The sequence below is a fragment of the Hevea brasiliensis genome, chromosome 13 (genome assembly GCF_030052815.1).
Source record: "Hevea brasiliensis isolate MT/VB/25A 57/8 chromosome 13, ASM3005281v1, whole genome shotgun sequence".
In the NCBI taxonomy this organism is placed as follows: domain Eukaryota; kingdom Viridiplantae; phylum Streptophyta; class Magnoliopsida; order Malpighiales; family Euphorbiaceae; genus Hevea; species Hevea brasiliensis.
The window spans coordinates 65,037,050-65,051,658 of NC_079505.1; the positions used below are offsets into that span (position 1 = coordinate 65,037,050).

General features: G+C 31.1%; 1 protein-coding gene across 1 annotated transcript; it reads left to right on the plus strand.

Moving 5' to 3' along the window:
• Window positions 1-7,071: 7,071 nt before the first annotated feature.
• LOC110658650 (leucine aminopeptidase 1) lies at window positions 7,072-14,052 on the plus strand. Its single transcript, XM_021816367.2, has 10 exons — window positions 7,072-7,384; window positions 7,924-8,338; window positions 8,438-8,632; window positions 9,236-9,461; window positions 9,824-9,950; window positions 10,375-10,470; window positions 11,318-11,395; window positions 11,811-11,871; window positions 12,586-12,773; window positions 13,651-14,052. Exons 1-10 carry the CDS (start codon window positions 7,136-7,138, stop codon window positions 13,777-13,779), a joined length of 1,764 nt encoding a protein of 587 aa, XP_021672059.2. The 5' UTR covers window positions 7,072-7,135; the 3' UTR covers window positions 13,780-14,052.
• Window positions 14,053-14,609: the final 557 nt, after the last annotated feature.

The window sequence follows — 14,609 nt, forward strand, 5'->3', positions numbered from 1 at the left end:
GTCAATTTGTAAATAACTTTAACCATGATTAACATAACTTAAACTATTTATGTTTAGTTTGAATAATTAATTGAATTGACTTATACTATTAGTTTGAAGTTAGCTTTATGTTTAGTTTGAATAATTAACATTTGGCACTTGGATGGAAGTCTATATAGCTGATTGCCTATGAGATAGGTAGGAGTTGGTGCAAAAACCTTGCTCGTGGCACGAAGTAAGTGGAAAGTTCACAATGTCATGGAATTAAAAAGTACAGGTGCTTTTAGCATAGAAGAAAAGTCTTGCTAGAGTCCCAATGGCCAAGTAGGATCAATAATGATCTAGGGTAAAGTGCATGCAAAGTTATTTATTTTAGAAGGAAGCTTCATAAGATGTTGTAAAACAAATAGTACGAGTCACTTTTGTGTGCCATAAAGATTGGTAAAAGAAGAGAACAGAGATTAGAATTTCAAATTGCTACACTAGAGTATAGTAAAAGAATAAAAAGTATCAAAGATGTCAGAGAAAGATTAAGGAGTGGTTGAAGGTAGGAGTTTCACTACGAAAGGATGATGATGGCTTTGACACTGCTGCAAGGTTAGAGAGTAGTATATTAGGTTCGTCAGCATATGCTGAGTTTGAGGAGCAATGACTAACCACTTTCCTTTCCTTTGGCCTTTTTGTTTAAAAATTTGGAGACAAATTTTTCTTAAGTGGGGAAGAATGTAACAGCCTGATTTTTTTTATATACATAGAAAATATTTAAAAATTAGACTATTAATTTATCATTATTTTATTCATGGTATTAAATTAGTATTTTCATAATAATGATATTTTTACTTTATGGTTATTTTTACATGTATTATTATTATTATTATTATTATTATTATTATTATTATTATTATTATTATTATTATTATTATTATTATTATTATTATTATTATTATGTCATCATCAAAAATCAATTAAAGTTATTTAAGATTAAATTATATTAAATTTCTTTAGAGTATTATTATCATTATTACTAAAGTTTTATTTAATTTAAATATAATAAAAGAATTTTGGACCTAATTGTATATATCTAAAAAGTTTAGGGACCAATAGGGTTAAAACTTTCCAGGAATGAATATGGACAAGTGCATGTCCATATTCATTCTCAGAATAAAAAAAAAAAATAGCAGCTACACTTTTTCTCTTTCTCCCCCCTATCTTCTTCCCTCTCCCTCTCGTCACTCTCCTTGCCGCCCCCACTTTTTGCAACTATCAGTAACCACCACCCACCACGGCTTTCGGCGAGGAGTTCCCCCATCCTGGGTGACGCCGATGAACAGACTGCTATCCGGAGCAGCACCAGAAGCAGCGGCAAATGAGGGAGGAGAGAGAAAAATGTGTATGCAGGGGCAGCAACTTCCAAGGGCGATTTTGGCTTCATCAGACGTCCAATCAAGGTGATTCTAGTGGCTTTAGAAAGCTTATTCCAAGAGCTTTCTTTTGATACCAAATTTGTAGCAAATGGTGGTTGGAGGAAAAAGTTATGGAGGAGAGAAGTTTCAAGTTTTTTAAGCTTTCAGATCTGGGACGATTCGACTATTGGATCGATGATCCGAGACCATCGTTGAACTCAGGGAGATGAAACCTTCGAGACGAGACTGACTCCACTCCGATTGAACATCGTTTGAAAAGGGCGATTATCAGACGGTTTAGATCACTTAGTAAGATTTGACTTTTTGATGCCTCAAAATTAAATATAATTATATGATAATTATTAATAATTTTTTAGCTTTGTTTAGGTGCAATCAGATCGATGTTAGCTCACCGGCGCTAGAGATCAAGGTTTCAGAATGATCTGGCTGCCCGGCGGCCCATCCCAGAGTATAGTCAATATTATAGTCGATCCTAGTATTTTTAGACATTTTGAGCATGTTCCAGGTAGCACAATTTGTAAAGGTAGTCTCAAACTTAAATTGTGTAATTTTTACCTTGATTAAGCTAGTTGATAAATTTCTAAAATATTTCTGACTTAGTAAAATTAAGTAAAATAATTTTCATTAATATAAGGACGATGTAGAGGACCTTTAGGAATATTTTTTATAATTTTTAAAGTGTTAAAAATAAATATTTGGACTGTAGAGGAGTTGGGGACTTGAGCTGGAGTTTGAAGGATTGAACCTAGATTAGGATTCTTGTTGGCCCTGAATAGGCATTTTAATTGTTGTTGTGGGCCTAAGGCCCTGTGTCTTGTTGTTGGTTTATTTTTATTTACAGGGGTTTAGGTCCAATTGTTAGGGAGACTCTGTCGAAAGTTCGGCAAGACCTTAGGATTTCTTTTAATTATATAGTTTGAATTAATTATTTAATTTTATCAGTCTTTTGATAGAGGTCAGTGTGTATGTTTAGGTGATTGGAATTGGTAGTCTTCTCCTTCCAACCAGACCAGCTGCAATCCAGTTGACCAGTATGCGAGTTGGATATTGATTATTTTTGCAATTTCAATATTAATTATATCTCTGGCATACTCATGCATTTTATAAATATTTAATTATGTACATGTATAGTTAATATATTATGGGTATTTTGATTACTGCATATTTAATTATTGTTATTTATTTGTGATTGATACCCTGAGGATAATTTGGAGCTCTGTGTATGTATTGGCGTGAGCATGGTATGGATATGGATATGGGTGGGATAGGTAGCCGCTGTTGGAGCTTGAATCGCTGGGACTCAATCCTTATAGATGGATAAGTCAGGGTGAGTACGGCTTTAAGTTGATCTCGCTGACCACCGCACTTAGATTATTAAGTGAAAGTTCAGTTTGAGTTGACCTCGTTGGCAGGTATTCGATTAAGAAAGCTGCATAGGGAATCAACTTCTATATATATATATATTGATGTGATACACTGTGTATGTGAGTAGTTCCAAATTAACTTTTCGTGTGAATATTGAGTGAATTATTTATTTTATATATTGGATGTGCATTTCTTGGTAGGATTGCACTAGCCTTAGATAGTCATAGAAATTGCATCTATAATCAATATCTAAACTCTCTGAGTCGAACGCTAATTCCTGTTCAATATTTTTTCCCAGGTTGCAGGAGGAGCGAGTTTAATTTCTTCGAGTCCACCTGCATTTTCCTTTGCAAGTTGTGTTTTCTAGTTAATGTTTCTTGTGTCTATTTATTTATTTGTTTAATAATTAAAACTTCACTGTGACATTGGGATATGTACTCATGATATTAATTAATGAAAAATTATTATGATATTAAATTGTTTGTACATGATGGGTATCAGGGTTGAGTTGAGCTCCCCTAGTTTTGGTTTCTGAAGGTTGTCAGGTTGGTTTGGCTCAAATAAAAATATAATATTTTATCTTATTTTATTTGTATATTGAGCCTTAATTTTGGCTCTGATTATGGGTTTGGAAATACTAAAGTTTACTACGGGCCTCAGGGGCTTTATGTCGACCCAAGTCCTAGTGCTAATCATGCCCCTGGGATCGGGTTATGACCCCTTGGGAAATATTTAGCTTTGAGAATCCAACTAAAAAAAGCATTGGGGTCAGAAACAATTCTTCAACCCTACCAACCAAGCATGGCTAAATTAAAAATAGTGAATATTTAGAATCCAAATTCTTTCCCTAAGCACATTCTGTCCCATGATAACCACTGAATCTTCCAATGACCATTCCCATTAGAGGCCCACCAGAACGAGTTCATCATCCTCTGCAGTTCTTCACATAAGGAAACAGGAATGGAAAACGCACTTATACAATAGGAAGGAATCGCTTGGGCCACAAATTTTAACACTGACTGTTATTTAATTGGTCTTGCTCCACACAATTAATACTAATTGACTATTAATTTTCTGCCAGCTTAAGTTATGGGCTTAATCACATTAAATTGACAATTTAATTTTATATTTCAGAACCATTAATTAACTAAGGCGCAAAAAATATTAAAATTAAATTATAGTGTAAACACAATCATTGAAGAGCAAAAAAGTACATATGTTTAGAAGAAATTAGAGCATAAAAGTTACACAAAGTTAAAAGTATAGTATATATGCTTTAAGAAAAAGAAAGAATTGGTGAGTTTAGAAGGCAAAAAACGAATTTTTTAGAGTAAAACGACATTGTTTTTATGGGATAGTATAACTGAAAATAATATGACATGTCGATATGCATGTATTAGGACAATTTTTTTAATATACCTTCTTAACATCAAAATACTAAAGATTTAAAAAATTGCCATTCAAATTTGCACTATTCATTTCAACAATGGAAAATTTATGACGTTAATGTATTTTGATGTATTTGATTGAGCAATTAGAAGTTAGCTTTTAATTTTTTTAAAGAAATATTCATGATTCAAATTAATTGGTTTGAAGTAAATATTTAAAATAAACTAATAAAGTCAATTTGTAAATAACTTTAACCATGATTAACCTAACTTAAACTATTTATGTTTAATTTGAATAATTAATTGAATTGACTTATACTATTAGGTAAAATAATAATATTTTAAAAATTGAGGACATTCAGATCCAATGATATTAAAATCTATGATATGAACATACATTCAAGATAGGTTTAATTTCATTGTGTATTGAAAATAAAAGCAAATTAACGTAATAAAGATATTTACATATAATTAAAAATGATGTAGATTTACTGCATTCTTGATTTGATTTGGTTTGGTTTCAAATGATTTTTTTTATATTAATTCTGAAACCAAATTAAAAAGTCGGTTTGATTATATTTTTAAACTTATCCAAATCAAATCATGTAAGTGTCAAAATTATGATTTTTGATTGCAATTAGATTGAACTGATTAGTTTTGCTGGTTTGATTAATTTGTGTAATCTTACTTTTGGCTTTCGATTGCTAACTTGAGATATTTGTTAAACATGACTTTTAGATAAGCTTTTTAAAAATCAGTGATTAATTTTAAAATTATAATTATGCAATTGAAAGGTAAAATTTTCATATGTTAGTTTTCATTGCTTCGGTCGCCAATATTTAATAGTTAATTTTTTTATCATTAAAATTTAACAATTAATGCTTATCTCTTATAGTTATTTGTTATACCCAATAGGTGTTCGATGAATTTATACGATGTTATTATAATTTTTGTCAAGAAAAAATAATTTTATTAAATATGTTAATTAAAATTATAAAAAATTAATTTAAAATTAAATTTAGCATATTTTAATTATAAAAATTTTAAAATAATTTATTAATATTTTTATTTTCTTAATAATTTTTAAAATAATATTTTTATTATTTCGTTAAAAAATAAATCTGAATCACATACATATCCCTAAATAAAATATCAATATAAAATATCTGAATAAATTGTACCAACTACAATCTTTAAATTTAGGGTTGTTTCATTTTTATTTCTAAATTTTAATTTATAAAATTACCCACTTTTAATTTTATTTCAGAAATTTTTTCTAATATATAATAATAAATTTATATATAAAGAGTAAAATACTCTTTTACCCATCTTTTTAAAAATAAAATTACCGGTTTATCCTTTTTCATTCACTTTCTCTTCTACTTTTTATAATCATATTAATTAATAATTATTTATCAATAAAATTACTTTATTTTATTTATTAATACAATTGTTGATTATATATACATTATTTATAATTCTTATTATTTTTTATTAATTATTATTGCTATCAAATAAAATATGTAGAATTATTTTACTTGATGGAAGGTAAATTGAGATATTTTAATAAAATATTATTTTAAATATTATTATAATAATAATTAAAAAAAAAAAAGAAAAGATATAGGAAGATTTTAGACCGTTTCCTAGCTAGGTTTATGACCTAACCTCCCTTGATATTTCTAGATATAACTCACTCTCTTTCCCCGTTTTGTTTTAGGCTCTCTTCCCGTTATCTCTAAATTTAATTATTTAATTCAAATTATATTTTATAAAATATTTCCTTTTTAAAATTAAAGAGGAAAAATAAATTAATTGATGCTTAAATTAAATTATTTAATTGAAATAAAATTTAAAAAATAGTATTTTAAAATTAAAGGGTAAATAAAATTATTTATTAATAAACTTAATTAAAGTTTAATAAAATTTATATTAATAATAACAAATAATAAATAAATATATAAATTAATGAATAATTTTATTAATAAATTTAATAAAAGTTAATTCTATTAAAAATAAAATAATTTTATTAATAATTATTTATCAATTAATTTAACTATAAAAATAAGAGAGAGGAGAAATTATGTAAAATTGTAATTTTCTTTTTGAGAGGGTGATCATTTTATATTTTTTCACTTATTACCCTTTTATTTTTAAAAAAAAAAATGGTTGTGAAATTTCTCTTAAATAAACTAAAGTTTAGGGAATGAAATTTATCTTATAAACCTTTTATTTTAAGGAAATATTTGATATAAATGAATTTTATAAAATTTTATGAAATTTATTTATAAATATAAAATTTTAACATTTAATTTAAAAGAAAAATCATTTGAAATTCTTAAAAATGAAATTTTTTATAAGTAAATTAAATTTTATTAAAATTTATAAAATTTGAAAATAAATTTAAAATCATATATATTTCTAATCATAAAATTATTTTATTATTATATATTATTTTACTTATTTTAAATATAAAATTTATTTTATTTAAAATTTATTATAATTAAATTAAATTTTATTAAAACTGATAAAATTTGAAAATAAATTTTAAATTTAAAATTATATATATTTTAAGTCATAAAATTATTTTATTATTATATATTATTTTATTTTATTTATTTTAAATATAAAATTTATTTCATTTAAAATAAATTTTATTTTTAATTTAAAATATATTAAATAAAAAAAATTAATTTATAAATAAATTTTATCAATTTATAAATAAAATAAATTTTATCTTAGAATTTAATCAAACAGGCGTAAAGTATCCCATAAAGTTTACAAAAAGCAAAAGAAGAGGACAAAAGGGAAAGAAGTGAAAAGACATTACTCTCCAGAAAGATGTCTGGTTGTGAGACACACCGTCACACACTGTACAGGGTGTTGTCAATGTGCAAATCATTACTCACTATCCTAGCTCAAAACAATTCTTATCTTTGATGGTTCATTATAAATAGATAGACACTCCCGCACCTTAAAATGTCCGCCATTGTAGTATCCTTGGCTACTTCCATTTCTTCTTTTCTTGTTCCTTCTGCTTCTTCTTTTTCTTCTTCTTCTTCCTTATTTTTTTCGAAGTTCAGGTCTGCACCTGTTCTTAGATTCTCTTTTGCAGTTGCACCCCTTTGTTGTCGTAGAGGAGGAGGAGCAGCAGGGAAGCTCATGGCTCACTCTTTAGCACGAGCCACTCTCGGCCTTACTCAGCCCGCCAACGTCGATGTTCCCAAGGTCGTCTTCTAACTCTATGAAAGGAAACCACTTTCATTTTTTTTTAGTATTACGGATTAGGATGTTGATTGTTTGATTTTTGGATAATGAGTTCATTTTCTTTTTTAAATTTTCTTTTAAGTCAACTGTAGATTTGATTGTGTAAGTCTGCATCTATATGCTATAGATTGATGGTTTATTGCCTTGTGTAATTGGCATATGCTGAAATTCAATTATTTTTTTGCTAATTTTGTTTTAAATGCATCAAGTTCTATCTCTGATCTAATTTGATCGGCTGTCATAGGCTAAATTCTTGATCATCTGTTTTTGGTTGGCGAATTTAGTTCCTTTGCCTTCATTTTTTTTTTGGTTTTGGTTTTACACTTATGATTTACATCGTGATCAATAATTGTGTATCATGCTGTATTTTCCATCTTAAATTGTGTGTTGATTGACTGTTACCAGTGAAATCTGTAAATATTTGAGTTTAGCTTTCGTGATTATTTTTACTTTTTCTGAATACTAAAAGTTTATTATGTGGTTGTCATAATGTTCCAAAGATCTCTTTTTCTGCGAAAGATGTTGATGTAGTAGAATGGAAAGGAGATATACTTGCAGTGGGTGTCACTGAGAAAGATATGGCCAAAGATGAAAGCACAAAGTTTGAGAATTCACTCCTTAAGAAGCTAGATGCTCACCTGGGTGGTCTCTTAAGTGAAGCCTCTTCCGAGGAGGATTTCGCTGGAAAAGCTAGTCAATCCATTGTTCTTAGACTTCCAGGTCTTGGTTCTAAAAGGGTTGGCTTAGTTGGGCTTGGACAGTCTGCTTCAACCACCTTGGCGTTTCGCAATCTTGGTGAGGCAATTGCTGCTATTGCAAAGTCTGCTCATGCCAGTGATGTTGCTATAGTGCTTGCCTCGTCAGAAAGTATCCCAAATGAATCAAAGCTTAATACTGCTTCAGCAATAGCATCTGGTACTCGTTTGATGATTTAATGTTGTAATACTTGTTAAGTGATGAATGATTTCTTTAGCAGTTACAGCTAATTTATCTGGAATGGTTTAAATTTTTTAGGAACTGTGCTGGGGATATATGAAGATAACAGGTATAAGTCAGAGTCAAAGAAACCAGTGCTTAAATCTGTGGATATTCTTGGTCTTGGAACTGGCCCTGAAATAGAGAAGAGGCTCAAATATGCTGAAGATGTTTCTTCTGCTGTAATTTTTGGAAGAGAGCTTGTGAATTCACCGGCCAATGTACTTACCCCTGGTTCGTATGAGCTGAATCTCCTTTACTGTTGGGCAAATTGGAATAAAATTTATAATTAAATCCTTGCTTTTCCTAAAAATATGATATAATTTATCCTCAGCTTTTGAGTTTCACTAAACTTTAGTATTTCCATTAAAATATCATATACTTTAATCCCTAGCATGTTGTTTTGAACAACGTTTTAGTGCTTCCTTTTTTAAATAAAACAACATTTTAATCCCTATAAGTTAGTAGGTAGGGAAATAAAATTTTATTTAATATAAAAAGTGAGGGACTAAAATGCTTTTTTACTTGAAGGTGAGAGACTAAAATGCAAAGGAATGACTGAAGTGTATATCCTTAAAAAAGTTTAGGACATTTTAATTCATTTTTGAAAAAGGATACAAGTGTAACTTTTACTTAATATCAAGGTTTTTTTTTTTTTTCCTTTTAATCGTTGCATGTGCAGAGCCATAACTTTGAGTATCAAATCATATGTGCTGGTGAACATATACCAATTGGTTGTATTTTTGTGTTTCATTTGGGGTGTGATGTGATAGTTTTGATGTTTAATTGCATGCAAAGTTTTTATGTTTAATTGTGTGTTGCACTTTTATGTTTCAGTGGTATTGGCAGAAGAAGCTTCGAAGATTGCTTCCACATACAGCGATGTTATTTCTGCTACCATCTTGAATGCAGAGCAATGCAAAGAATTAAAAATGGGGTCTTATCTGGGTGTTGCTGCAGCTTCTGCAAATCCCCCTCATTTCATCCATTTGTGTTATAAGCCTCCAAGTGGACCTGTTAAAGCCAAGTTGGCCTTAGTTGGAAAAGGATTGACTTTTGACAGGTGATAACATATTTTCAACCTGCCTGCCACATTTTCTGCTAAAGTCAGCTGGAGATTAGGTTCCTACAAATTTCAGAGTTCAAAGTTGATCCTGTAGTTTAGTATCAATTATGGAGTTATGGTTGATACTATGATAAGTCTTGACTGTGAACTTTCAATGAGGGTGCTTCTGTTCTCACCATGTGCATTCTATATTCTTGTGCAATGGATGCCTTTTGATATATTGTCTCACCCATTCCAAAATTCCAATTGCTTTGTCTGTCTCAAGTGTATTGGAAGCAGTACTTATTTTTTTTGATGTTTTCCTTTGTTTCTGGTTCTGTCTTTAGAGATCCTTAATTATTTATCGTATTTGTTTTCAGTGGTGGCTACAACATCAAGACAGGACCTGGATGTTCAATTGAGCTCATGAAATTTGATATGGGAGGTTCTGCAGCAGTTCTAGGAGCCGCAAAAGCCATTGGTCAGATTAAACCTCGTGGAGTGGAGGTCAGTCATTCGTGCTCCCTCTTCCTATTGTTAATCGTTGTTACAAGGAGTTTTCTTGGTGATCTATTTGAGTTCCCCTCCCCTTTCCCTCCTTTCCGTGTCCTTAATTTTTTCCCCCATTCTTGGAACAATTACAACGAGTGGAGGTTTAGAAGTAGAGTTCAATAAGCAGCCAGCAAGATTTATATTTGGGAATGAAAATAAGATGAGAAGAGGAGGGCCCATAGAGGAAATAACTAATTTTTTATTCTTTTGTTTATTTTTTATCCATGGATATTTGAACTATATTATGAATTTTAAAGTTGGCTGTGGCCCCCCACCAATTAGGTTGGTTTGACTGTTATCTTCTTCTTCTTCTTTTTTTTTTTATTTTTTTTAATTGCTGGTAAATGCCACAAAGTTTATGGAAATTTTGTATTTTCAGGTTCATTTCATTGTTGCAGCTTGTGAGAATATGATTAGTGGAACAGGTATGAGGCCAGGAGACATAGTCACGGCCTCAAATGGAAAGACTATTGAGGTATATCTTATCCACTCTCCCATCCAACCCACACACACCCCACCCACCGCGCTCCCGCCCCCCCGGCGGGAAAGAAAAAAAAAAAAAGAAAACAAAAAAAGAGGATTTAAATCAATTGATGGGAAGCTTTATTTATTTGATTGAACTGTTATATTTTGTCTGGACTAAACATGCGTTTAGGAGTTTCAGAACTTTTTACTTAAGCTCCTTTTTTTTTCCCTCTCAGAAATGGTAACTTGTTTCTTTTAATTTTTTATGTCCTGGACTGTTGCAGTATTTTCTCTAAAGTTTCATTTTAATGTGTCATATCTTACTCATTGTTGAGTGGAGCCAGCAGTTGTCATTGTTTGGAAAGGTTTAGGTTCTATTAGGTGAGTCCAAAACTCCAAATCCCATAAACTAGCTATCTCCCAATTTAATCTTAGGCCTTTTTCCTTGCATCAAGGGAAAGGCTTGTGCACCATTTGTTTGTTAACTTGACAGATTTGCCTTATCTGTTAATGCCGATAGTGGAAAAAATGTGCCTGTCCTGATTTTCTTGTCCTCTTCTGGTTGATTCCTTTAGGTTAAGTAATTCCATTTGTTTCTTATAGGATATTCCAGCATTTTTACTTGATATTATCAATATACCCCGAGAAAGCTAAGTTCCATCTTTTTTTACTAGTTGTCTTATATATATATATATATATATATTTAACATTAGAAAAATCAAGCTTTAAGTGGAATAATGTATAGAACTGGTTTCTCATTTGTATCAGTTTGAGGCTGGGTAACTTATGAGGTTCTCCATTAACAGAACATAATAACAATGATACTAATAATATGTTGTTGGATTTACTCATTGCAGGTCAATAACACTGATGCTGAAGGCAGGCTTACACTTGCAGATGCCTTAGTTTATGCTTGTAACCAGGGCGTAGAGAAGGTACTGGCAAAATGCAATGTATCCATGCTAGCAGCAAGATTTTTTGCAGATTTCTTTTTGCTGTTTTTAGTTATTGTTGGTACTGCAATTAACTTATGAAAAATTATGTTTATATCTTGGAATGGTTATGTAGAAGATATAGTGGACTGAAGCTGTTGAAGTGTTTTTTTTGTTTTTTTTTTTAAAGCTTGATATGTTAAAACTTTATGTGATATTTGATTGATAACTGAAAATAGTAGTAGTGTAGTGTTCTGTAATGTATAATATTATGATCCATTAATATTAACGTGATGAGGATTTAAAATGCTGTTTTCTGATTGTAAATTGATTGTCCTGTTCTATTTTGGAAGAGTTTGTGCCTTATATGGTTGTTTGCTTTGAATTTAAAATTTGTGCTAAAACTGTTATTTTGCAGATAGTTGACCTGGCAACATTGACTGGTGCCTGTGTAGTTGCTCTTGGTCCCTCAATTGCAGGTAGGCAAATATTTCGTGATCATGCTCATGCGTGTTGGTTGAATTCTAATAGAGATCAAGCTTTGAGAATCTCTTCTTCCTTTTATCCTTTTGATTGGAAGAGCATGTAACAAATATCCATGGCTATTATCTTATTAATATTAAGAGGTCCATAGGTAAGGTCTGTTGAATATTTTCAAAATTAAAGGCAGAACAAAAGTCCCACATCAGAAAAGGAAGGAAAAGTTGAGCTTGGAGCCTTGACTACATACTTCCTACATTCTGTTCAACAGTTCATGGTGAAGAAGTGTGGTCATGCATTTTTAGGCCATACAGTTTCTAGAACAGTATTTAAAACATATAAATATCATGTTTTTTACAAGTGTTTTACGGCCATTATAAGTTGGCATGTTACCCATTTCATTTATTGTATTTAGGGCTGAGCATCTTTCGGTTCGGTTTGGTTCAGTTCAGTCTTGAGAATGAATAACTGAAATTCCTGGTATTTGATGTGAGCTGGACCGAACTGATCTTAGAGAGGAAACGAAACCAAATAGTTCACTTTGTTTTTTCAGTTCAATCTTCAATGGCTAGAAACTCACCCTCAATTTGATAAGACTTTCAATCAAATACCCAACAATTTTCAATCCCTATTGGTATTCATAAAACTGATAAACTCTTTCAGAGTTTGATTATTTAATTGCCATTATTAATCAAGAGGAAACTATTTCTTAGGTGTCTTCACACCCAGTGATGACTTGGCCAACGAGGTTTTCACAGCAGCAGAGGTCAGTGGAGAGAAACTTTGGAGGATGCCATTGGAGGAAAGTTACTGGGAGTCCATGAAGTCTGGAGTGGCTGATATGGTCAACACTGGTGGTCGTCAAGGCGGTGCTATTACTGCAGCTCTATTTTTGAAACAGGTAACTGAGCATATCAATGTATCTTATGCACTAATAGCAAAATTTTTCATACATCGTCTTCATAAGCTAGCTACTTATGTTACATGGACTTGTATTATCCTGGTTTCATATGTGGGTATGTGTTTTAACTATTGGGCTCATCTTTATTGGTGAAATTTCCAATTATTTTATATTGTCCAGCAATAATTTGAAGCTGTCAGATGCAGGTACTTACATGAGTAATTGTAAAATAGTGCATTGCTAAGTACTGCATATTGCTTTGAGGGGTTTCTCCACTTTTCTAGTTTAGTTTGGGGAAAGGGGGTTTGGGTTTGGGATTCAGCATGAGAGACTTGGGAAGTTATGCATTGAGAAATTCACCACAGGGACTTGTACACAAGGCCAACTCCTGGTCAATCGTAGAGAACCACCTGTAACTTTTGGAGGGCTGCAAAATATTATCAACCAGTGATGATGAATAATTAGTTTTTGGAGTGGAGTTACTCTGGTCCATTTTATCAATAATGATATCAAAGCCAATCCTAGTTGGCTACCTGATGATGGGCCAATCCTTCAAACTCCACGATTGAGATATCTAGTCCTAAGCTTAAGGGGGTGTGTTGAGTCCCACATCAGCTGGGTATTAGGCAAAAATACTTCTTATATGACTTGGATAATCCTCCCTGACAAGGTGTATTTTGGGGTAGATTTAGATCTGGTGTATTTTATCAACGACTCTTAAGTATGCCAGATGCCTGTTTTCATCTTGAAAATTTTAAATTAAGTCCAAATGCTACATTGTATTATCTTTTGGAAATCTTTATATTCTCCCATTTCCAGAATGCTTTCATTTTGAAGTGCACTGCAAAATCCTGAAATTTTCTGTGTAATTTTGCAGTTTGTTGATGAGAAGGTTCAATGGATGCACATCGACTTGGCTGGCCCTGTGTGGAATGAGAAGAAGCGCTCTGCAACAGGATTTGGCATTTCAACTCTTGTGGAGTGGGTCTTGCGTAATTCTTCTTAGATGCAGTGATGGGGTTTATTGTCAGGATCCTACCACAAGTGATGCGAACAAAGTGGAAGGGGCAAGGAGGAGACTATGACTGGCATGTGGGTTGTTAGGTGCTGTGAGATAAAGAGTTCTATGAATAAACAGTATTGGGAATGAAATGGTGTTTTGAGGCAGTTTGGTTTGTTCTTGTTTCAGAAAATTTTAGAGTTACTAGTTGAACCTGAAAATTTTCAATCTGTTTCTGTACATGACTTTTGTTTCATGATGAAAGGGCTCTTTTGGGTATTGCTGGTTTAAAAGTTTTCTTGACTAAATTCTCTTGTGCTACTAATCTTTTTGATATGTTCATCACGTAAAGGAAATAAAGAAGGAACTGGAAAGTCTTCTCTATACGATACAAAAGTAGAACGACAGAGAATACAAAATTGCACAATTGAAGCATTTGACTGGTTAGGGACCGCGCTGGGCACGGTTCTTAGCTATCCCAAAATTAATTTGGGAATCAAATGACCTAGAATAAAAAAAATTAATAAATACTGCAGAGTCAAACTAAATTTAATTGATTTTAATATAACTAATTAATTTGTATAAAAATAAATTACAAGTTATGTAAAACAAACTTTCATTTTTTTATTTATATTAACAATTTCACATTAATAAATTTAAATAATTTGATTGAATTTAATTTCTTATTCTAATGATATAAGCACATTTTAATATGGGAATTCAACTGTTACGAATTTGACTTGCAATGTAAATGGAGCTCTTTCAACCAAAAATATATTGTAAATCGAGCTGTTAATTAATAATTAATAGTTAATTAATAATTAGTAGTTATTAAT

What these genes read in the sequence shown, in the direction of transcription:
- LOC110658650 (XM_021816367.2), top strand. Translation starts at nt 7,136, where the DNA reads ATGTCCGCCATTGTAGTATCCTTGGCTACTTCCATTTCTTCTTTTCTT. An exon ending in CAAATGGAAAGACTATTGAG is followed by an intron (nt 10,471 to 11,317) that starts GTATATCTTATC and finishes TACTCATTGCAG; the next exon opens with GTCAATAACACTGATGCTGA. An exon ending in TCTTGGTCCCTCAATTGCAG is followed by an intron (nt 11,872 to 12,585) that starts GTAGGCAAATAT and finishes ACTATTTCTTAG; the next exon opens with GTGTCTTCACACCCAGTGAT.